Raw genomic sequence first — 24,959 nt, 5'->3', positions numbered from 1 at the left:
AGGCGTCAGGGCAGCTGGAGGTGGATGTCCCACCCAGCGGTAACTGCCAAAGGGTGCCCACGGGAAGGTTCATGGCACTGCAGAGACTTGCAGTGGGAAAGCCATGTAGGAGAAGAAGGCACACAGAGCCACCATGACAGGCCAGCCAGCTGGGTAGGTGACAGGCTGGGCTCCCAGGCAGGTACAGAGGCCCCTAATGAAGGCCCATGTGTGCCCATGGGGTTGAACAGATGAAGCTTTGTGGATTTTGGTCGAGGGCCAGGAAGCATGGAGGATGCGTTTCTTCATAGCTTGTTCCTGGGAGGAGGCTCCCTCCATCGTTGATGAGATCTGATCTTCCCAACGCCTGGACAGTCCAGATGAGCTTGCTGACTTGGTTTCCCTTAGCTGCTTTGCCCCCACTTGATTCTCCTAAAGGTTCCTTAGCGCTGAATCAATTTTAGAACATTTTCATTACTCCAAAAAGAAAAAGCCCATACCACTTAGCAGTCACCTCTCAATCCTTCTATCCTTCCCCAGCTCTACATAGCCACTAATCAAATTCTGTCTCTATGCTAATACTTACATTTTATACAAATGGAATACAATATGTAGTACAGTGTGTCTGATTTCTTTCATTTAGCATAATGTGTTGTTTTTGTTTTTGTTTTTGTTTTTGAATTGGCAAGGTTATAAAAACTATAAGGTTCCCATATACCCTCCAGTTGTTGACACTTTGCATTGGTGTGGTACCTTTGTAAAAATTGATGAGAGAATATTAAAATATTACTGTTAACTATAGTCCATAGTTTACTGTTAGGTGTATTTTTTCCCATATACCACCTTATTATTAACAACACCTTGTAATAGTGACATAGTATTATAAGTCATTTAAGAACTTTCTTATATTTCTACTATTAACTACAGTCATTGTCCATAGCTGGGGTTCACTGTGGTACATAGTCCCATGTTTTTTCTTCTAATTTTCCTTTAACTAACATGTGCAACCCAAAACTTCCCCTTTCAACCACATTCGCAATTATAATTCAGCACTGTTAATTATACCCACAATAATGTGCTACCATCACCATTACTCATTTCCAAACATTTAAAAAAACCTGAATAAAATTCTGCACAAATTAAGCATCAGCTCCCCAGTCTCTACCCCTTTTCTGACTCCTGGTAACCTATATTCTAGATTCAAACTCAATGAGCTTGCTTATTGTAATTAGTTCGTATCAGTGAGATCATACAGTATTTGTCCTTTTGTATCAGGCTTATTTCACTCAACATAATGTCCTTAAGATTCATTCATGTTGTTGCATGCATCAGGACTTCATTCCTTCTTACAGTTGAACAATATTCCACCGTATGTATGTACCACATTTTGTTTATCCATTCATTGGTTGATGGACTCTTGGTTTGCTTCCATCTTTTGGCAGTTGTGAATAGTGGCCACTGTGAGTATTGGTGTATAAATGTCTATTTCAGTCCCTGCTTTCAGTTCTTCTGGATATATACCTAGTAGCAGGATTGCTAGATCATATGGCAACTCTATACTTAACTTTCTGAGGAATCTCCAAGCTGTTTTCCACAGCAGCTGCATTATTTTACATTCCCCCATTCTCTCCAACAGTTGTAGTTTTCTTTTTATTTAATAGTGCCCATTCTGGTAGGTATGAAATGATATCTCATTATGGTTTTGATTTGCATTTCCCTAATAGATAGTGATTTTGAGCATTTTTCATGTGCTTTTTAGCCATTTGCATTTCCTCTTTGGAAAAATGTCTATTCCAGTCTTTTGCCCATTTTTTTTTTCAGTGTTTCCTTCTATATACTATTTTCTTTTTAGTTTTTTTTAATTCAGTTTTATTGAGATATATTCACATACCATACAGTCATCCACAATGTACAATCAGTTGTTCACAGTACCATCATATAGTTGTGCTTTCATCACCACAATTTTTGAACATTTTCCTTACTCCAAAAATAATAATAAAAATAAAAATAAAAGTAAAAAAATAACACCTAAAACATCCTATCCCCTCCTTTCCACCCTATTTTTCATTTAATTTTTGTCCCCATTTTTCTGCTTATCTGTCCATACACTGGATAAAGGGACTGTGAGCCACAAAGTTTTCACAATCGCACAGTCACACTATGTAAGCTATGTAGTTATACAGTCATCTTCAAGAATCAAGGCTTGAATGGTTGCAGTTCAGCAGTTTCAAGTATTTCCTTCTAGCTATTCCAGTACACTAAAAACTAAAAAGGGATATCCATACAGTGCATAAGAATACCCTCCAGAATGACCGCTCAACTCCATTTGAAATCTCTCAGCCACTGAAACTTTGTTTCATTTCTCTTCTTGTCAAGAAGATTTTCTCAATCACACAATGCTAGGTCCAGGCTCATCCTAAGGAGTCATGTCCTGCATTGCCAGAGAGATTTACACTTCAAGTAGTCATGTCCCCTGTAGTGAGGAGGGCAATGAGTTCATCTGCTGAGTGGGCTTAGAGAGAGAGAGAGGGCCACATCTGAGCAACCAAGAGGTTCTCTGGGAGTGACTCTTAGGCACAATTTTAAGTAGGCTTAGCCTCTACCTTATAGTAAAGATTCGATTTGCAGGTGTTTTGTTGAGGATTTTTATATCTATATATGTTAGAAAATCTGGTCTGTAATTTTCTTTTCTTGTAGTATCTTTATCTGGCTTTAGTGTTAGGTTGTTTGGTTTCATAGAATTAGTTAGGCAATGTTCCCTCCTCTTCAATTTTTGAAAGAGTTTGAGCAGGATAGGTGTTAATTCTTCTTGGATAATTTTGATCTTTTTAAATTTATTAAGACTTGTTTTGTGCCCCAGCACATGATCTATCCTGGAGAACGTTCCATGGGCACTAGAGAAGAATGTATATCCTTGTACTTTCGGATGTAAAAATCTATATATGTCTGTTAAATCTAATTCATTTATCATTTTGTTTAGGTTCTCAGTTTTCTTAATGGTCCTCTGTCTAGTTGTTCTATCCATAGAAGAGAGTGGTCTGTTATGACATCTTTGCATTTAAAGTTTATTTTGTCTGATATTAGTATAGCTACCCCAGCTTTCTTTTGATTGCAGTTTGTGTTTGCATAGAATATTTTTTTCCATCCTTTCACTTTCAGTCTCTGTGTTGCAGGGCATAAGATTAGTCTCTTGTAAACAGCATATTGATGGGTCATACTTTTTAATCCATCCTACAAGTCTGTATCTTTTAATTAGAGAGTTTAATCCATTCATGTTCAAAGTTTTTCCTGTGGAGGGAGTTCTTGAACCAGCCATCTTATCCTTTGGTTTTTAGTTATTAGATATCTTTTTTTTCCCCCCTTCTCTCCTTTTCTCCTTTAAGTTACCCCTGCTAATACTTTCACCAGACCTCTCTCTCCTTTCTTTTTTTTTCAGCAGGTAGAGCTTTAGTATTTCTTGCAGGGGAAGTCTCTTGTTAACAAATTCTCTCAGCATTTGTTTGTAAAAATTTTAAACTCTCCCTCAATTTTTTTTTCAGTTTTTTTTTTTTAAATTCAGTTTTATTGAGATCTATTCACATACCATACAGTCATCCATGGTGTACAATCAACTGTTCACAGTACCATCTTATAGTTGTGCATTTATGCATTCATCACCCCCAATCTATTTTTTTTATTTTATTTTGAAATAAATTCAAACTTACAGGAACTGTTGCAAAAACAATACAAACCCCATACACAGAACTCCAGCATACCCCAACCCTCCTCCCCCGATACCCCAATCCACCAACTTTAACATCCTGTCACACCACCATTTATTTCTTTCCCTCCCTCCCTCCCTGTCATCCATCATCCATTGCTCTGTCTTCTGAACATATGAGAGCAAGCTGCACACATCCTTGAACAAATAATATAAATCACATATACATTTCCCATGAACAAGAACATTCTTTTATGCAATCCCGTTAAGCGCAGCTAAGAAGTTCAAGAGATTCAACCCTGATAAAAAACTTACATTCTATATTAACTTTTTTTTTTTTCTTATGTCCCAACTGTGTCCCTTTGAGCCTCCTCTCCTCCATCCTCAGATCCCATCCAGGATCATTCTTGGCATTTAATTGTCATTATCTATTTAGACTTTTTTTTTTTTTTCAATTGTGGAAACATATATACAGCCTAAATCTTCCCATTCCTACCCCTCCCTAGCATTCCATTAGTGGTATTAATCACATTTAGAATGTTGCAATGCCATCACCTTCCCTCCATCCATTACTAGAAATTTCCCTTCACCCCAAACAGAAAACCTACACTCATTTCTTAACTCCCCATTGCCCCTTCCCCCACTTCTCGTAACCCATACTCTACTTTTCATCTCTATGGTCATATTCTCTGATACTTTCTTTGTGTTTACCATGGGGCTTAAATTTAACCTCTTAAATCTATAACAATCTTGTTTTTCTTTGATACCAACTTAACTTCAATAGAACACGTAAACTATGTTCTATACTCCTCCATTCCCCCACCTTTATGTAGTTCTTGTCAAAAATTACATATTTTACATTGAGTCCAACACCACTGATTTATCATTACCGTTTATGTATTTTACATCCTGTAGGAAGTAAATAGTGGAGTTACAAATAAAAAATACAGTAGCATTGGTATTTATATTTACCATGTGATCTTTACTAGAAATCTTTATTTTTTCATGTTGTTTCAGTCAATTGTTTAGAGTCCCTTCCTGTCAGCCTGCTCAATTCCCTTTAGCATTCTACTGGTGATGAAGTCCCTCAGCTTTTGATTATCCAGGAATGTTTTCATCTCCCCCTCATTTTTAACCTCCAGGTGTTTGTGAATTTTCTAAGTCTCTGACAGTTATTGACTTCTATGTGTATTCCATTGTGGTCAGAGAATGTGCTTTGAATAAATACAATTTTTTTTTTTAATTTATTGAGGCTTGTTTTATGTCCCAGCATATGATCTATTCTGAAGAAAGATCTGTAGTCACTAGAGAAGAATGTGTGTACTGGTGATTTGGGATGTAATGTTCTATATATGTGTGTTAAATTTCTCTATATCTCTCTGTCCTTTCTTTGTTTCTCTGTCTATAGGGCTCCCTTTAGTATCTGAAGTAGGGCAGGTCTTTTATTAGCAAAATCTCTCAGCATTTGTTTGTCTGTGAAAAATTTAAGCTCTCCCTCAAATTTGAAGGAGAGTTTTGCTGGATAAAGTATTCTTGGTTGGAAATTTTTCTCTCTCCGAATTTTAAATATGTCATACCACTGCCTTCTCACCTCCATGGTGACCACTGAATAGTCACTGTTTAGTCTTGTTGTTTGCTTTGTAAGTGGTGAATTGCTTTTCTCTTGCTGCTTTCAGAACTTGCTCCTTCTCTTCGGTATTTGACAGTTTGATCAGAATATGTCTCGGAGTGTTTTTATTTGGATTTATTCTATTTGGAGTTTGCTGGGCATTTATGCTTTGTGTATTTATATTGTGTAGAAGGTTTGGGAAGTTTTCCCCAACAATTTCTTTGAATACTCTTCCTAGACCTTTACCCTTCTCTTCCCCTTCTGGGACACCAATGAGTCTTAAATTTGGACATTTTATTATATCTGTCATATCCTGAGATCCATTTTGATTTTTTCAATTTTTTTCCCCATTCTTTCTTTTGTTCTTCCATTTTCTGTTCTGTGGTCCTCGAGGACACTGAGTCATTGTTCAACTTCCTTTAGTCTTGTATTATGAGTATCCAGAGTCTTTAATTTGGCCAACAGTTTCTTTTTTTTTTTTATTAGTTACAGTCTCTAGTTTATGCTGATTGCATCCCTCCCCCAATGCCTCCCCATTTTTAACACCTTGCAAGGTTGACATCTGCTCGTTCTCCCTCGTAAAAGAACACATTTGTACATTTTATCACAATTGTTGAATACTCTAGATTTCACCAAGTTACACAGTCCCAGTCGTTATCTTTCCTCCTTTCTTGTGGTGTCTCACATGCTCCCCACCTTCCTCTCTCAACCTATTCATAGTTACCTTTGTTCAGTGTACTTACATCTCCCAAAGTTGTGTTCCAAACCACGCACTCCTGTCTTCTATCACCCTGTAGTGCTCCCTTTAGTATTTCCTATAGGGCAGGTGTCTTGTTCACAAAGTCTCTCATTGTCTGTTTGTCAGAAAATATTTTGAGCTCTCCCCCATATTTGAAGAACAGCTTTGCTGGATACAGGATTCTTGGTTGGCGGTTTTTCTCTTTCAGTATCTTAAATATATCACACCACTTCCTTCTTGCCTCCATGGTTTCTGCTGAGAGAGCCGCACATAGTCTTATTAAGCTTCCTTTGTATGTAATGGATTGCTTTTCTCTTGCTGCTTTCGGGATTCTCTCTTTGTCTTTGACATTTGATAATCTGATTATTAAGTGTCTTGGCATAGGCCTCTTCATATCTCTTTTGTTTGGAGTACGCTGCGCTTCTTGGATCTATAATTTTATGTCTTTCATAAGAGATGGGAAATTTTCATTATTTCCTCTATTATTGCTTCTGACCCCTTTCCCTTCTCTTCTCCTTCTGGGACACCAATGATACATACATTATTGTACTTTGTTTCATCCTTGAGTTCCCAGAGACGTTGCTCATATTTTTTCATTCTTTTCTCCATCTTCTCCTTTGCATGTAGGCTTTCAGGTGTTTTGTTCTCCAGTTCCTGAGTGTTTTCTTCTGCCTCTTGAGATCTGCTGTTGTATGTTTCGATTGTGTCTTTCATCTCTTGTGTTGTACCTTTCATTTCCGTAGATTCTACTAGTTGTTTTTTTGAACTTTTGATTTCTGCCGTATACATGCCCAGTGCTTCCTTTACAGCCTCTATCTCTTTTGCAATATCTTCTCTAAACTTTTTTAATTGATTTAACATTAGCTGTTTAAATTCCTGTATCTCAGTTGAAGTGTACATTTGTTCCTTTGACTGGGCCATAACTTTGTTTTTCTTAGTGTAGGTTGTAATTTTCTGTTGTCTAGGCATGATTTCCTTGGTTATCCAAATCAAGTTTTCCCAGACCAGAACGGGCTCAGGTCTCAGAGGGAAGAAATATTCAGTATCTGGTTTCCCTGCAGGTGTGTCTTAGAAAATTGCTCCACCCTTTGATGCTTCAGGTCACTGTGCTTTTCTGCCCAGCAGGTGATGCCTGTTAGCCTATAATTCTTGACTGGTGTGAGGAGGTATGGCCGTGTTCCCCCAGGCTCTGGGCTCTGGGGTCTGGTTCTTAATGGAAAGGGCCCCACCCCTTTCCTCCTAGAGAAGACAGACCCCCCAGGTGGAGGTCATTAGCATTTCAATGGTCTCACTCTCTGCTTATGCTCTCTCCACCCTTCCCAGAGCCACAGCCCTGGAAACTGAAAATGACTGGGGCTTTCTCCACTGAGCCAAAAAAAGAAACAGATAGTCCCCTTCAGACCCAGTCCAAGGCGACCCTCTGGGTCTCCCAGGTCAGTCGTCACCCAAAGCCTCTGTTTTTTGGGGATGCATACCTGTAGTGAGCAGTTCACACTCGCTGCTTAAAACCCCAGTTGGAGCTCAGCTGAGCTGTATTCGCTTGCTGGGAGAGAGCTTCTCTCTGGCACCACGAGGCTTTGCAGCTCGGGCTATGGGGGAGGGGGTCTCACAACTTGGTTCCGCAGGTTTTACTTACTGATTTTATGCTGTGTTCTCAGGCATTCCTCCCAATTCAGGTTGGTGTATGATGAGTGGATGGTCTCGTTTGTCCCCCCGCAGTTATTCTGGATTATTTACTAGTTGTTTCTGGTTTTTTGTAGTTGTTCCGGGGGACTACTTAGCTTCCACTCCTCTCTATGCCACCATCTTGCCCGATAGGATCCCAACAGTTTCTTTTATTTCCATAAGATCATCTATTTTTTTATTTACTCTTGCAATTTCTTCTTTATGCTCTTCTGGGGTCCTCTTTATGTCTTTTATGTCCTGTGCCATGCTCTTTTTCATGTCCTTTACATCCTGTGCCATGGTCTCATTGTTTGTCTTTAGTTCTTTGATTAATTGCGCCAAGTACTGTGTCTCTTCTGAACTTTTGATTTGAGTGTTTGGGTTTGAGTTCTCCGTATCATCTGGTTTTATCATATGCTTTAAATTTTTCTGTTGTTTTTGGCCTCTTGGCATTTGCTTTACTTGATAGGGTTCTTTCAGGATATGAAAAATACCAATCTCTAATTTGTCAGATCTACAGCTTGGTGGCGTACACTTTCTCTAACTAATCAGCAGATGGCATCCACGAGTCACCTATTCCCTCAAGTCAGTTCTCCCCAACTTTGTCTTTGTGGTATGTGGGGATCTGATTCTTGTGGGGTTCAGTTGGTGCACTGAGTTTGGGTGTGTTGTTGGTGCTGTCCGCCCTGAATGTGGGGCGTGTGTCTGGGTGGTTAGGGAGGCAGGGCAGCTTTAATAATCAAACCTCCCAGGTGTTCCCAGAGATTTAAGGCTGTTGCAAGAATCTAAGTCTTCATTTCAGTCTTGCCACAGATCGTCTCTGCCACTGACCCACAAGTCCTTGGTATTGGCATAGGGTCCCTGGGATTTCCAAGCAGGTCCCCCTTCTCAGCCATGCTCTTCCATGACCTTTGCTGAGGGAAGGTTGTGCCACGTCACAAGTGCAGACCAGCCCTCCAGGGAAGTCCTGGGCCGCTGGGCCGTGCAGGGGCATGCCCAGCCTGCTGTAAAGGTGGTTGAATGGGGCGTGTTAATTTCCCCCTTTTTGCACAGCTCCGGGACAATTAGCTGTGAGTGCACTAAAGACCACTGTCCACGACTGATACTGTGGCGTGTGCACAGTGCTGCGGGAAACACTCCCCGTCACACTGGGACCCTTGGCGTGGCTGTGGGCTATGGCTCTGGACCCAGGCAGAAGCGTCCCCAGCCCGCCAGGGAGATAGCTGCAAGGGGCGCGGTTTCTTTCTCCTTTTGGCTCCCCTCTGTCCCTCTGGCCCCAAGACAATCAGCAGCGGGTGTGGGATGGGCTATCCTCCAGGCCAGACACCGAGGCGTTGGCACAGTCCACTCCTGCCATGCTTCACTGTGCGGTTCTCACTGCTGTATCCACAGCCACTCCCTGGTTTGGTTTTGTTTTGTTTTTTAAAAAAGAACTAGTCCATCTCCAAATGCCAACCCATGGTTTCCCCACACCACAGTGCAGCCGCCGGACTTTCAGCCGGCTCACTCACTCGTTTCAGAACGCAGACTCCCCGTTTCACCAAATTCACGGTCCCTGTGGATTTAGCAGACCTTGTTCAGATGGTGCATCACTGGAACTGGTGTTCTGGGTCACTTTCTCACTTTTATCTAGTATGTTTCTCATGGAGGTGTTTTTTTGCCCTGTCTCATCTAGCCGCCATCTGGTTCTCCTCCCCAATCTATTTTTGAACATTTTCCTTATACCAGAAAGAATCAGAATCAGAATAAAAAAATAAAAATAAAAAAAGAACACCCAAATCACACACACCCCCATCCCACCCTATTTTTCATTTAGGTTTTATCCCCATTTTTCTCCTCATCCATTCGTACACTGGATAAAGGGAGTGAGATCCACAGGGTTTTCATAATCGCAGATACCCCTTGTAAGCTACATTGTTATACAATCATCTTCAGGAGTCAAGGCTACTGGGTTGGAGTTTGGTAGTTTCAGGTATTTACTTCTAGCTATTCCAATATATTAAAACCTAAAAAGCATTTTCTATATAGGGCGTAAGAATGTCCACCATAGTGACCTCTCTACTCCATTTGAAATCTCTCAGCCACTGAAGCTTTATTTCATTTCATTTTGCATCCCCCTTTTGGTCCAGATTCATCCCTGGGAGTCAGGTCCCGCATGGGGGGAGGGCAGCAAGATCACCAGCCCAGATGGCTTAGAGAGAGATTTCCCTCAATTTTGAAGGAGAGCTTTGCTGGATAAAGAATTCTTGGCTGACAGTTTTTCCCTTTCAGAGTCTTAAATATGTCGTACCACTGCCTTGTGGCTTTATGGTGCCCACTGAGTAGTCAGTACTTAGTTTTATGTTGTTTCCCTTGTATGTGGTGAATTGCTTCTCTCTTGCTGCTTTCAGAAGTTTTCCTTTCTCTTATAGCATTTGACAGTCTAAACAGTATATGTTTTGGAGTAGGTTAGTTTGTATTTATTCTATTTGGAGTCTACTGGGCATCTTTGATTTGCATATTTATGTCATTTAGAAAGTTTGGGAAGTTTTCCCAACTATGTCTTGAAACACTCTTCCTAGCCCTTAACCCTTCTCTTCTCGTTCTAGGACACCAATGATTCTTATATTTGTTCTCTGAGATCCATTTTTCAATTTTTTTCACCATTTGTTTTTTTGCATGTTGGCCTTTGACTACCCTATCTTCTAGTTCACCTATTTTTTTTCTGCCTCTTCAACTCTGCTGTTGTGTGTCTGTAGTACATTTTAAATTTAATCCACAGTGTCCTTTTTTTCCATAAGGATGCTGTTTTTTTATTAACTCTTTCAGATTCTTCTTTATGCTCTTCTAGAGTCTTCTTGATTTCCTTTATGTCTTTAACCATCTTGTTGAAGTTGTTTTGGAGATTTTTTGGTACTTTAATTAATTGCTCCAAATTTTTTGTCTCTTCTGGCTTTTTAATTTGTTTATTTGGCTTACCCATATCTTCTAGATTCTTCAAGTGCTTTTTGATTTTCTGTTGGCTTTGGGGCATTTGCTTGTCTTGATGAGATTATTTTGGGAAATGCAGGATTATTTTGAGCTTTTATGTATAATTTGGGAGAGCTACAGCTTGCTAGAATGCAGTTTCCCAGTCCTACCAGCATGTGGTGCTATTGAGCTATGGCTTGCTGGAGTACAGTTTCCCAATCCTACCAGCAGATGGCAATCTCAAGCTGGTCTTCCTCAGACTTCTCTGGTGTGGTGGGTGGAGTCCAAACTAGCTGGGGAACCAATCAGTGCACCAGTATCTCAGTGTGCTCTGGAGACTACACTGGGGCTGCTATGTGGGCCCTGAGCAGTTAGGCAGGGAGTCCACTCAAGGGCACCCTGCTGGTGGAATGTGCCCCTTAGTCTCTCAGGTGTGGGAAGGGCTCTCCCCATCATTGGTATGTTGCCCAATCTTTTCCCCACCTCTCGCCGGTGCACCTCCCTCCTCTGGACTTCCATCAGGGGAGAGCAAATGCTGCCTCCTGGGACCTCTTGGCCTTCTGTCTGTGGAGGATCACCTCCCCAGCTAACTGCCAAGGTAGGTGCATGGGAGTGGAGAGCCACTGCTCACTCCCTTGCCCGGCAATGGTCTTGCTGCTGCTGGCCCAGGGGACGGCCCCGACCAAACCAGACTCACGGTGTCCCTCGAGGTGCCGTCTCTCACGCGTTTTTGTTGGTCTCACCTCTGTGTACTGTGAGGGACCCTCTGTGGCCGGTCACACTGGTGAAACCACAGTCCTGGGTGTCCTCCAGCCCCTTTTTAGTTACTTTCATGGAGGAGAAGCCAGTTCCTCCTCACCTACTCTGCCATCTTCTTGGAAGTCTCTCTTCTTGGAATAATTGGTAGAATTCACCTGTGAAATATCTGGTTCTGAGCTTTTATTTGTTTGGAGGTTTTTGATGACTAATGTAATCTCTTTACTTGTAATTGGTCTGTTGGCATCTTTTTTTCTTCTCGAGTAAGTGTAGGTTGTTTGTGTGTTTCTAGGAATTTGTCCATTTCATCTAAGTTGTCTAATTTGTTGGCATACAGTTGTTCATAGTATCCTCTTAGGATCCTTTTTATTTCTGTGGGGTCAGTAGTTATGTCACCCCTCTTATTTTTTATTTTATTTATTTGCATCTTTTTTTTTTCTCTCTTTTTCTTTGTCACTCATGCTAAGAGTTGTCAATTTTATTGATGTTGGTATTGGTAATTCTCTGTTTTTTTATTCTCAATTTCATTTATTTTTGCTTTAATCTTTGTTATTTCTTTCCTTCTGTGTGCTCTGGAATTAGTTTGTTATCCTTTTTCTACTTCCTCTAGGTGTACAGTTAGGCCATTGATTTTAACTCTTTCTTCTTTTTTAATGGAAGTGTTTAAGGCTAAACATTCCCCTTTCAGCCCTGCCTTCACTGCATCCTATAAGTTTTGATATGTTGTGTTCTCATTTTCTTTTGTCTCAAGATATTTACTAATTTCTCTTGCAATTTCTTCTTTGACTCACTGATACCAGTTGTTCATGGCATCATCATATAGTTGTACATTCATCACCACAATCAATTTTTGAATATTTTCATTACTCCAAAAAAAAAAAGAATAAAAATAAAAAAGAACACCCAAAACATCCCATATCCCTTATCCTCTGTATTATTTATTTATTTTTTTGTCTTTATTTTCTTACTCATCTGTCCATACTGGATAAAGGGAGTGTCAGTTGCAAGGTTTTCACAATTGCACAATCACACCTTAAAAGCTATATAGTTATACAGTCATCTTCAAGAATCAAGGCTACTGGATTACAGTTCAACAGTTTCAGGTATTTCCTTCTTGCTATTCTAATACACTAAAAACTAAAAAGGGATATCTGTATAATGCATAGAATAACCTTCAAAATGATCTTTTGACTCTATTTGAGATCTCTCAGCTACTGAAACCTTATTTTGTTTCTTTTCTTTCCCCCCTTTTGGTCCAAGAAGGCTTTCTCAATCCCGTGATGCAAGGGCCAGGCTTATCCCCGGGAGTGATGTCCCACATTGCCAGGGAGACTTACAGCCCTGGGAGTCACATCCCATGTAGTGGGGAGAGCAGTGAGTTTACCTGCAGAGTTAACTTAGAGAGAGAGGCCAAATCTGAGCAACAAAAGAGGTTCTCTGAGGGTGAATTTTAGACATAGTCTAAGTAGGTGTAGCTTCTCCTTTGTAGGAATAAGTTTCATAAGGGCAAGCCCCAAGATCGAGCGCTTGGCTTGTTAAATTCGTAGTCCCCAAAGCTTGCAAAAATATCAGGAAGTCCCCAGGTGGGGAATTTAATATTTCCACATTTTCCCCTAGTCCTTCAAGGGGTCTTTGCAAATACTTTTTTATTCTCTGCCCAAATTAGTCTGGGATGTATCAGGGCATCACACTAACCTGTACAGACTAACCAGATCTCACTCCCTGCTCAGGGTTTAAGATTTCATGTAATTATGGTGTTCAACTAAACTGACCATACAAGTTAAATTGGATAGTGTGCTACAGAAAATATAAATTTGGTGCCAAATAAATCTCTTCCTTTGGTCTCACACAGAAGTTGAAGTTTTAAAACACCATCAATATCACCCTTTACCCTTTAGTCTGATTTACCTTTGTCCTAACCAGAACAGCATCATTCATATCTCTAATTGAGTCTGATCTGTTTTTCAGCTTGTTTAGCATTTTCTGTACAGGGTCTTGCTGACATTCATAGCTGCTGAACTCTGGCTCTGAATCTCAGGTGTCATACAGATAGCTGAAGTTCCAAGGACCGACCAGCTTATACACAAACAGCTCATCATCTCAGAATTTAGAGACAACCATTACAACTCAGAAATAGATGTGACTGGTGTAAGAGTTTACAATCTAGGAACCTTTACCATAAGCCTTCCTCTGATAGCCTGCACTCTCAGATTCAGTTCTCCGAGTTTGCACTTTATAGTTAGTCCATATTAGTGAGGCATTATAATGTTTGTCTTTTCAGTTCTGGCTTATTTCAGTCAACATACTGTCCTCAAGGTCATTCATCTAGTTAGTGCATACCTCACAATTTCATTTCGTCTTACCGCTGCTCAGTCCATTGTAGGTGTACATCTCATTTCACCATTCTGTTTATTGGTCGATGTACCCTTAGGTCACCCCCATCCATTTCAAATTGTGAATACTGCCACCATAAACACCAGTGTGCAATGTCCATTCATGTCCCTGCTCTCAGTTCTTCCAAGTATATACCCAATAACAGGGTTGCAGGACCATGTGGCAACCCCATAGTTAGTTAGCTTCCTGTGGAACCACCACACTGCCCTCCAGATGGGCTGCCTCATTCTACTTTCCCACCAACAGCGAATAGGTACATCCCTCTCTCCACGTTTTCTCCAGGACTTATATCCCTCTGTTTATTTTCTACACTCTTCTCCAAAACTCTCTCCTGTCTTTTCCTATCTGCCTATAGTGTTCCCTTTAGTATTTCTAAATACTCTTGTTTACAAACTTTCTCAGTGTCTGTCTGGAAATATTTTAAATTCTGCCTCATTTTTGAAGTACAGTTGTGCGTGATATAGAATTCTTGGTTAGCAGTTTTTCTCTTTTAGTATCTTAAATATATCATACCACTGCCTTCTTGCCTCCATGGTTTCTGCTGAGAAATCTGCACATAGTCTTATCACGCTTCCTTTTCCATTTATTTGAGAGTCTACTTTTATTATATACTGATTTCCATTTGTGCTTGAGCTCTTACTTGATTTTATATTTGGTTCCATGGACCTACCTATACCTTCATCAGTATTATGCTTTAAAAAATTGTTTTAATTATTAAAGCTTTATAATTTGTTTTGCTTTATGGCAGGGTTAATCTCCTTGCTTTACTCTCCTTTTTTGAAAATCTTTTTCTGTTCTTGCTTGTTTTTTTCCCCATATAAATTTAGTATCATTAGTCAAATCCATTTTTAAATTTCACAATCTGTGACAAATGTTTCTTCTACAAATTTTCCAACTCATGTTCATTTACAGTGCCATAAATGAATAATAGTATCCCCATCAAAATTATTATTTAAGCTTTACGTGTATTTTGGAACACGTGAGGGGTCTGACCCATATGAACGTACTCTGTTAATTCAAATATTGGCATTTAGATCATTCTCAGTTAGTATTTAGTCTTGAATTACCCTAAATATTTTGAAGTCTTGATTCTCTGTGGATTTCACTAACAGGGAAAAAACAAAGTTAAATATAAAATATGTGTTATCTTGGAAAAATAAATATTGTCTACTTTGTTTCTCTGATTAAATCCCAAATACAAAATATTGTGCCACTCTTTATAATATCTATACGTATTTTATTTGTTCATGTATGTTGTATTTTTAATAACAATTTTTTTTAGCTAATGCATATATTTAATTTTCCTTTTTAAAAGTCTAGAAAAGCAATCTTGACTTTCAGCCAGATTTTGCCAAGTATAGTAGAAACTACTAAGCATTGATGTTCTCCATAGCCTCTATAAAGATAATGATTGAAGCCAATGGAATGCTGAAAACTGAAAAATGGCCTATCTATTCACTTTGACTCTGATCAGCTGAGTTATATGCTTCTTAAAGCATTCAGTTTCTGTTAAAATAGAATCCTCAATTCTCTTTCTTTTTTGGCTCATTTTTCATAGATTTATATAAAATTTAATTCAGATATATAATTATAATGAGTATCACCTGCCATAAACAAGAGTCCATCTCTACTACATGACCATTGCCATTTAGAACGATTTAGGAATAATTTAGTAAATTTTACCCCTAAAATCTAATCTAATCTTTCTTCTCTCTTTCTCTTTAGCCTATATAGTAACCCAGGTGGGATGCCTCCTTATGCTTCTCAGGGTTTTTCATATCTTCCTCCGTATCCCCCACAAGAAGCTAACAGGACCATCACTTCTGTATCTGTTGCTGACACTGTTTCTTCAACCTCAAGTTATACCACAGCCAAACCCGCTGCTCCTTCATTTGGTTTCCTTTCAAATCTGCCGTTACCTGTTCCCACAACAGACACTTCTGCACCGGTTTGTATCTTTGGCTATCTATATTTTGTGTCTTTGAAACATTCATTCAATCAGCAAGCATTTATTTTATGTCTGCTTTGTGCCAGCCACTAAGTTAGACATGAAAGATAAAAAGATTAAATTCCATTTTTCAACCTGAGCTGAAACTGTGTAACAACTAGTAGAAGAGACCAACAAATTAGGAACTACTTGCAAATCAGGCAGTTCCATAGAGTGGACACATAGTTTAGAGTTATGGTGAAAACCCAGTTAAGAGACTGGCCAGTGCTCCCAGGGACCCAGGTAGAACTAGTGGGGATGCCTTTCCAAGAAATGTGATTTTTTTAATGTTTTTTTCACCACTTTATCCATAGTGCCTCAAAGCATGGCTGATACATAATAGGCACTCAGTAAAAATGAAGCTGTGATGCAGATAAATAAATGAATGGATTAATGCTTGAAACCAGGTTTTGAAAGATGATTTTGAGTTTCCCAGGATGACAAAGGGTTCTTTAAGGCATTTTGTGAAGAGCATTGAAAACGGCATGGAAACATAAACAAGATAGTCTATTTGTGAGACTGCCTATAATAGCTCTCTGGCCATTGTATAAGATGTAGGGAAAGACGTAACAATTGATCATGTAGGAGAAGCAGGTGTCAGATTGTGGAGGGACTGCTATATTATGCCAAAGATTTCAAATATCCCCATTGGTTTAAGAAAAAATTGTATGTAATTAAGCTGGTCATTGGTTGGCCATGTGGGATGTTACTAAGGAAGAAATTAATACTTTGTGCATAAAACATATAAAGAGATTTTAAAATCTTAATTTTAGCCCTAAGGGTTAATAATCAGATATTTTAAAACACTATTGCTTCCAATATTACTAATTTCAGAGTTCGTAAACATTTGGAAAATAGACCCAAGTGTGCTTTATTTTTTCAAATCCTTTCATCATTATGTTCATGAATGTTACGAACGAACTAATATAAACAAAATTATAAGAGAGCTTTTCAAGGGGCATCAATTAAAAGTAATCATCTATATTCAAAGTCATCATATTGCCCATTTATTATCTCACTAACTTAGGTATTGAATTATTCAAACTTTTGCCAAATTATTAATTTTTCTATTTAAAGCCTTTCACTTGAGATAAATATATTCATATATATCATTGAAATCCACAGATAATTCTACACACCAGTCGCAGATAGTTAAGTCATAAACTTGTACAAGAAAGAGACCTAACACAGGTAAATCACGACACACACACAAACATACAAGTAACCCTGTATGTACAGAGTTAACTGGAAAAAAAATGGAATGAAGGGAGAAGGGGAGAGTAAGGACAATGTGAAGTGCAAATATGAAGATGTAATAATGCAAGAAGTTATGAGATGAAATGTATTTAAACTTCTTTGTAGTAAAAGGAAGCAGTCATAAAGATGACTGACATTTAATAATATTTAAAACTCTTCTTTAGGTAAGTCAAAATGGTTTTGGATACAAGATGCCAGATGTCCCTGATACATTTCCAGAACTCTCAGAACTAAGGTAAAAACTTGGAACATAGAGTTAGTATTCATTGTCTATTTTATTTCTAAATGTAAAGCAGATGTTTTCATATCCCTATTTAATAAAAAGATTTTTAAAATCTTCACTATTCCTATATTGTAGTTGTCTTAGTGGGAAATTTTTATGTAACAATTTTAGATCTTATAAGAGTGTATTTATTGAATGATATTAGTTTGTACCTAGGGACTTTTCTGGATGCTGGAAATGATATAATAGTTACCAAATTTATGAGGTCCTTTTTTTCACATGACTTACATTCTTGTGAAACTTATTTCTAAATACATTATTCCTGTAGATATCAAAATACATCTTGCCCAATGTTAGGCCTTTTCAATTTAGACCTTTTTTTAGACCTTTAGTAGGTAGAACTATGTGTGTAGAGAATTAGATTAATGTCATAGTGAACTATTAGCAAGTGTTTTTACAGAGCCAAAAATTTTTTAAAAGTTAATGCAGATAAGCTTGTAACATTCAGGTTTATGGTAAAAAAAAGTATTTGGTGGCCACACAAAGTCATTTCAAAGAATACTTCTCTGTATGATTATGTAATTTAGAAAGAATAAGTTCATTTATTTCCATTTGATCTGAGTTTTAGACTGCTTTTTCTTTTTTTCTTTTTAATTATATGCTACATCAAAATCAAAAGATAAAGTCAGAAAGGCTTAGCTTCCATCCTGTCCCTTCTACCCATTCCTTCATTCCCCGAATGGATATATGTATATTTTTTATTTTGATTGAGCCTTCCATTGTTTATTTTCCTTAAATATTTTAGGGATATATGTATATGTATGTGTATGTGTGTATATATACACATACACACACAAACACATGTATAGTACATACACAGATACGTAAACAGACATATCTTTTATTGTGATAAATAGCTAAATAGAGGTTAAAATTGAGAGGTTGTTTTGGCTGTTCATGCTCCTTAATCTTAGTCAACCTTAATAGTTCTATAGTAATTTCACACCATACAATAAGAGAGATTTTTTTAATAAAGTCTCAGGAGATTTTATTGGCTACCACATCCTTGGAATCAGACACTGACCTAGTCTAAACTCAGCTACAGAGAATAGTCGTCCACAAGGGTTTTTCATAAAAGCCAAAGTGTTACAGTAATTACTCGGGTCTCTTTCTAATTGTGTTTCCTTCCCATCAATACCTATAATGACAGGAATAAGAAAACAGCCTTCTAATGTTAGCTTGTCTGTGACTTTCAGCTCCTTTGAATTGGCTGTATTACTAATAGGTTCAGCATTATTCTTTGAAGAAACAAATAACTTAAATTTTACATATCAGTAAGGATGGTTCCTTTAGGGAAAGTTGAAGAAATCGGTGTTATTCTAAAGCAATGAAATTAAACTTAACAAAAGAACAAGTAAAAAAACGTTTAAATATATTACTATTATATTTTCAGGAACCTCACCTGAATAAGGGAGAGCACTAGTTTCATCCCTTTTTCTTTCCCTGAGTTAAGTACACTTTAATATTATTTAGTACTCTTATCAGGTGGAAAATCATGAATATTTATTATCATAAAGAAAAACTAGATGACTGATTTTCATTAACAGTGCATTTTTTTCTGTTGTGTTTCTAGTGTGTCACAACTCACAGATATGAATGAACAGGAGGAGATATTACTAGAACAGTTTCTTACTTTACCTCAACTAAAACAAATTATTAATGACAAGGATGACTTAGTAAAGAGTATTGAGGAGCTGGCAAGTATGTCTTCCTTTACTTCTGCTTACATTTCCTGAGGAAAATGTGACCTTTATTTAGAATAACTATAGAGATTTATTTTACAGGAAAAAATCTCCTTTTGGAGCCCAGCTTGGAAGCCAAAAGGCAGACTGTTTTAGATAAGGTGAGTTAGTTATCATTTTGAAGAAAAAATGTATATAATTTAAAATAGACTAAAACAACATTTCTGTATTTTCTTTTAGTATGAATTACTTTCACAAATGAAATCTACTTTTGAAAAGAAGATGCAAAGGCAGCATGAACTGAGTGAGGTAAGATTGCTTAGCACTTTTCCTTCACCATATGAATTTTTAATCTTAATATGTGTGAGCCACATTCTTACTTTCATTATCATTACAAAGCAGTTATTAAGTATCTAACTTTATAGGACATAATACTTTTTTTTTAAATTCAGTTTTATTGATATATATTCACATACCATACAATCATCCATGGTGTACAAGCAACTGTTCACTGTACCATCTTATAGTTGTGCATTCATCACCCCAATCTATTTTTGAACATTTTCCATACACCAGAAAGAATCAGAATCAGAATAAAAAATAAAAATAAAAAAAGAACATCCAAATCACACATACTCCCATCTCACTCTATTTTTCATTTACGTTTTGTCCCTATCATCCATGCATACACTGGATAAAAGGGAGTGCGATCCACAAGGTTTTCACAATCACACTGTTACCCCTTGTAAGCTATGTTGTTATACAGTCGTCTTCAAGAGTCAAGGCTACTGCTGGAGTTTGGTAGTTTCAGGTATTTACTTCTAGCTATTCCAATGTATTAAAACCTAAAAAAGTGTTGTCTATATAGTGCGTAAGAATGTCCACCAGAGTGACCTCTCGACTCCATTTGAAATCTTTGAGCCATTGAAGCTTTATTTCGTTTCATTTTGCATCCCCCTTTTGGTCAAGAAGACGTTTTCAATCCCACCATGCCAGGTCCAGATTCATCCCTGGGAGTCATATCCTGCATTGCCAGGGAGATTTACACCCCTGGGAGTCAGGTCCCATGTAGAGGGGAGGGCAGTGAGATCACCCGCCAAGGTGGCTTAGTTAGAGAGAGAGGGCCACATCTGAGCAACAAAGAGGCACTCAGGGGGAGACTCTTAGGCACAAATATAAGCAGTTTTAGCCTCTCCTTGCAGCAACAAGCTCGATAGGGGCCAGCCCCAAGACAGAGGGCTCAGCATGTCAAGCCGTCAGTCTCCAATGTTTGTGAGAACATCAGCAACAATTCAGGTGAGGAAGTCCAACACCTCTGCAGCATTATACTTTTAAATATAGATAAACAGCTCTCAATTATGAGGTGTTACAAATCCTTTGTGCTCATGCAAAAGCATATTTGGTTCCAAAACACAGAAAAAATATGAAAAGCCTGCATAAATAACTTTTATGGGTAAGTTATTATGAAGCCAGTGTAACCCTTATAATAAAAACTAACAATAGAAGACTTTTTTTTTCTTAAATTCATTTTATTAAGATATTTTCACATACCTCGCAGTCATACAAAACAAAGTGTACATTAAAGTGTTCACAGTACCATTACATAGTTGTGCATTCTTCACCAAAATCAATCCCTGACACCTTCATTACCACACACACAAAAATAACAAGAATAAAAATTAAAGTGAAAAAGAGCAATTAAAGTAAAAAAGAACACTGGGTGCCTTTCTTTCTTTCTTTCTTTGTTTTTCTTCCCCCATTTTTCTACTCATTCATCCATAAACTAGACAAAGGGGAGTGTGGTCCATATGGCTTTCCCAATCATATTGTCACCCCTCATAAGCTACATTTTTATACAATCGTCTTCAATATTCATGGTTTCTGGGTTGTAGTTTGATAGTTTCAGGTATTTACTGCTAGCTACTCCAATTCACTAGAACCTAAAAAGGGTTGTCTATATTGTACATAAGAGTGCCCACCAGAGTGACCTCTTGGCTACCTTTTGGAATCTCTGTGCCACTGTAGCTTATTTCATTTCCTTTCGCATCCTCCTTTTGGTCAAGAAGATGTTCTCAATCCCATGATACCGGGTCTAGATTCCTCCCCCACGTTGCCAGGGAGATTCACTCCCCTGGGTGTCAGATCCCATGTAGGGGTGAGGGCAGTGATTTTACCTGCCAAGTTGGCTTAACTAGAGAGAGAGGGCTGCATCTGAGCAACAAAGAGGCATTCGGGAGGAGGCTCTTAGGCACAATTATAGGCAGGCCTAGCCTCTCCTTTGCAGCAACAGTCTTCCCAAGGGCAAGTCCTGTGGTAGAGGGCTCAACCCATCAAACCAACAGTCCTGTATGTCTGTGAGCACATCAGCAACCACCGAGGTGGGGAAGCCCAATACCCCTGCATTTTGTACCAGCTCCTCAAGGGGGCTCTGCATATTTTTTTGTTTTTTTTTCTTTTTTCTCTCTTTTTTTTTAATTAACTCTGTTTTTTATCAACTATAACAAAAAAAAAAAATTTAAAAAAACATACAATGAAAAACATTTCAAACAAACCCTAACAAGGGAGTAAGAAAAAGACAACTAACCTAAGATAACTACTTTACTTCCAACATGTTCCTACTCTACCCCAAGAAAATAATGTAATATAGCAACATTTCTGTGAACTTGTTCCTACCATACCCATCAGAAATTAGCAGACCATAGTCATTCCTGGGCATTCCCAGAATGTTAAATTTACCCTTGATAGCTTATCTGTTCTTATTGGGTTATCATTCCCCCTTCCTTAATTGCTCTCTATCACTAGTTTCCCTACATTCTACATTATAAACCATTTGTTTTACATTTTTCAATGTTCACACTAGTGGTAACATATAATATCACTCAGCATTATGTCTTCAAGGTTCATCCATGTTGTCATATGTTTCACAACATCGTTCCTTCTTAAAGCCGTGTAGTGTTCCATCATGTGTATATACCACATTTTATTTATCCACTCATCTGTTGAAGGACATTTGGGTTGTTTCCATCTCTTGGCAATTGTGAATAATGCTGCTATGAACATTGGCGTGCAGATATCTGTTCGTGTCACTGCTTTCCAATCTTCCGGGTATATACCAAGAAGTACAATCGCTGGATTGAAGGGTAACTCTATATCTAGTTTTCTAAGGAACTGCCAGACTGACTTCCAGAGTGGCTGAACCATTATACAGTCCTACCAACAATGAGTAAGAGTTCCAATTTCTCTGTATCCCCTCCAGCATTTGTAGTTTCCTGTTTGTTTAATGGCATCCATTCTAATTGGTGTGAGATTGTATCTCATTGTGGTCTTAATTTGCATTTCTCTAATACTGCAGCTGAACATTTTTTCATGTGTTTCTTGGCCATTTGTATTTCTTCTTCAGAGAACTGTCTTTTCATATCTTTTGCCCATTTTGTAATTGGGCTGTCTGTACTATTGTCATTGAGTTGTAGGATTTCTTTATATGTGCAAGCTATCAGTCTTTTGTCAGATACATGGTTTCCAAAATTTTTCACATTGAGTTGGCTGCCTCTTCACTTTCGACAAATTCCTTTTAGGAACAGAAACTTCTAAGCTTGAGGAGTTCCCATTTATCTATTTTTTCTTTTGTTGCTTGTGCTTTGGGTGTAAAGTCTAGGAAGTGGCTGCCTAATACAAGATGCTTCCCTACATTATCTTCTAGGAGTTTTATGGTACTGTCTTTTATATTGAGATCTTTGATCCACTTTGAGTTAATTTTTGTTTAGGGTGTGAGATAGTCCTCCCACTTCATTTTTCTTTTTTAAAGTGTCTTTAGCAATTCGAGGCATCTTCCCTTTCCAAATAAATTTGATTACTAGCTTTTCCAAGTCTGCAAAATAGGTTGTTGGAATTTTGATTGGGATTGCATTAAATCTGTAGATGAGTTTGGGTAGAATTCACATCTTAATGACATTTAGCCTTCCTATCCATGTACATGGAATATTTTTCCATCTTTTAAGGTCCCCTTCTATTTCTTTTAGTAGAGTTATGTAGTTTTCTTTGTGTGGGTCTTTTACATCTTTGGTTAAGTTTATTCCTAGGTACTTGATTTTTTTAGTTGCTATTGAAAATGGTATCTTTTTCTTGAGTGTCTCTTCAATTTGTTCATTTCTAGCATATAGAAACATCACTGACTTATGTGCATTTATCTTGTATCCTTCTACTTTGCTAAATTTATTATCTCTAGTAGCTGTATCGTCGATTTCTCAGAGTTTTCCAGATATAAGATCATATCATCTGCAAATAATGACAGTTTTACTTCTTCCTTTCCAATTTGGATGCCTTTTATTTCTTTGTCTTGCTGGATTGCCCTGGCTAGCACTTCCAGCACAATGTTGAATAACAGTGGTGACAGCGGGCATCCTTGTCTTGTTCCTGATCTTAGAGGGAAAGCTTTCAGTCTCTCACCTTTGAGTAGTATGCTGGCTGTGGGTTTTTCATATATGCTCTTTATCATATTGAGGAAGTTTCCTTCAGTTCATACCTTTTGAAGTGTTTTTATCAAAAAGGGATGTTGGATTTTGTCGAATGCTTTTTCAACGTCTATTGAGATGATGATTTGATTTTTCTCTTTTGATTTGTTAATGTGTTGTAATACATCGATTGACTTTCTTATGTTGAACCATCCTTGCATGCCTGGAATGAACCCCACTCGGTCATGGTGTATGATTTTTTTAATGTGAAAAGACTAACTTTTATACACATTTGCAAACTTATGTACAAATGCTTAAATGAAAAGTTACTAAGTTGAAAAGCTAAAGTATAATTCACCTTAAGAAAATGGGATTTATGTCAGAAATCCAGTTAAATGATAATCAAAAAGACATTTTATAAAATTTAACCCGTATTTCTGAAAAACCAAGTCCTTAAAAATAAAGAGGAAACAGAAAGATACAACTTTTGTATCTCATATCAAAACCATCATAGTTAAAATTGGGAATTGTGAAAGATGTAGCCAATGCAATAAAACATAAAATATATAAAATAAAACAACAGAAAAAAGTCATGATAAAAGAGTATAAATTTATAATGAACTGCAGGTAATATGATGGTCCTTTAGAATCAAACAAATAAGAATAATAGTTAACATTGAGTAATCATTATGTATCATTCACTTTACTAAGCTATTTACATGGATTGGGCCATTCAATTCCTTCCAAAACCATATTAGGATTATCTTTTTCCATTTTACAGATGAGGAAACTGAGGCACAGGGAAATTAAATAACTTCCCTGAGATCATATAAAGTATTAGAGTCGGGAGTCAAACCTAAGCAGTCTTCCCTCACTATTAACTAGAAAATCCTAGAAAATCAACTGAAAAGATATTAGGTGTATGTTTGAGCTTAGCATATGTTGAAGAGGCTGTTCACAATAGTCAATGTCATTCCTTTTACAAACTTTTAATAAGCTAAGAAGAAATTAGTTCCTTAATTTGAGAAAGAATATTAGAAACCAACAGCAAACATCACACTTAATAACTAAACATCACTGGGATCCCGTTAGTGTTAGGAATCAGCAAGTGATGCCTCATTATCACTACTGTCTAACATTGCTTGGGAGATTCCAGCTATTGCTAGGAAAAAGAAAAGTGGTACAATATAAAAGAAGAAATGAAACATTTGTATTCCAAAAACATGTAACCAGAATTTCTAGAGAACTGATGAATTTCTTTCCCCTACATTCCAGTAATTTCTAATACAAAATGAAGTGAGCAAAAAAAAACTCATTTACACTAGCAACAAAACTGTAAAATACTTAGAAGTAAACTTAAAACCCAATGAAATAAATTAGAACACTTTACTGAATGACATTAAAAAAAAAAAAAAAACCTGGAGTAAATGGAGCAACATAGAGTAATCATGAACTGAAAGTATTATAAGGATTTCAGTCTTCCAAAGATAACCTATAAATGTAATATG

At 37.6% G+C, this 24,959-nt stretch overlaps 1 protein-coding gene across 1 annotated transcript in view; it reads left to right on the top strand.

Moving 5' to 3' along the window:
- VPS37A (VPS37A subunit of ESCRT-I) overlaps nt 1-24,959 on the top strand; it is a 71,485-nt gene that overhangs the window by 34,491 nt on the left and 12,035 nt on the right. The window contains exons 5-9 of the mRNA XM_037831231.1: nt 15,517-15,739; nt 17,200-17,270; nt 18,892-19,019; nt 19,103-19,161; nt 19,241-19,309. Coding sequence (XP_037687159.1) covers nt 15,517-15,739; nt 17,200-17,270; nt 18,892-19,019; nt 19,103-19,161; nt 19,241-19,309 — 550 coding nt within the window. The remainder of the gene's footprint in view (nt 1-15,516; nt 15,740-17,199; nt 17,271-18,891; nt 19,020-19,102; nt 19,162-19,240; nt 19,310-24,959) is intronic.

The sequence above is a fragment of the Choloepus didactylus genome, chromosome 3, assembly GCF_015220235.1.
Source record: "Choloepus didactylus isolate mChoDid1 chromosome 3, mChoDid1.pri, whole genome shotgun sequence".
Classification (NCBI taxonomy): domain Eukaryota; kingdom Metazoa; phylum Chordata; class Mammalia; order Pilosa; family Megalonychidae; genus Choloepus; species Choloepus didactylus.
This window is presented reverse-complemented; position numbering and strand designations above follow the sequence as displayed.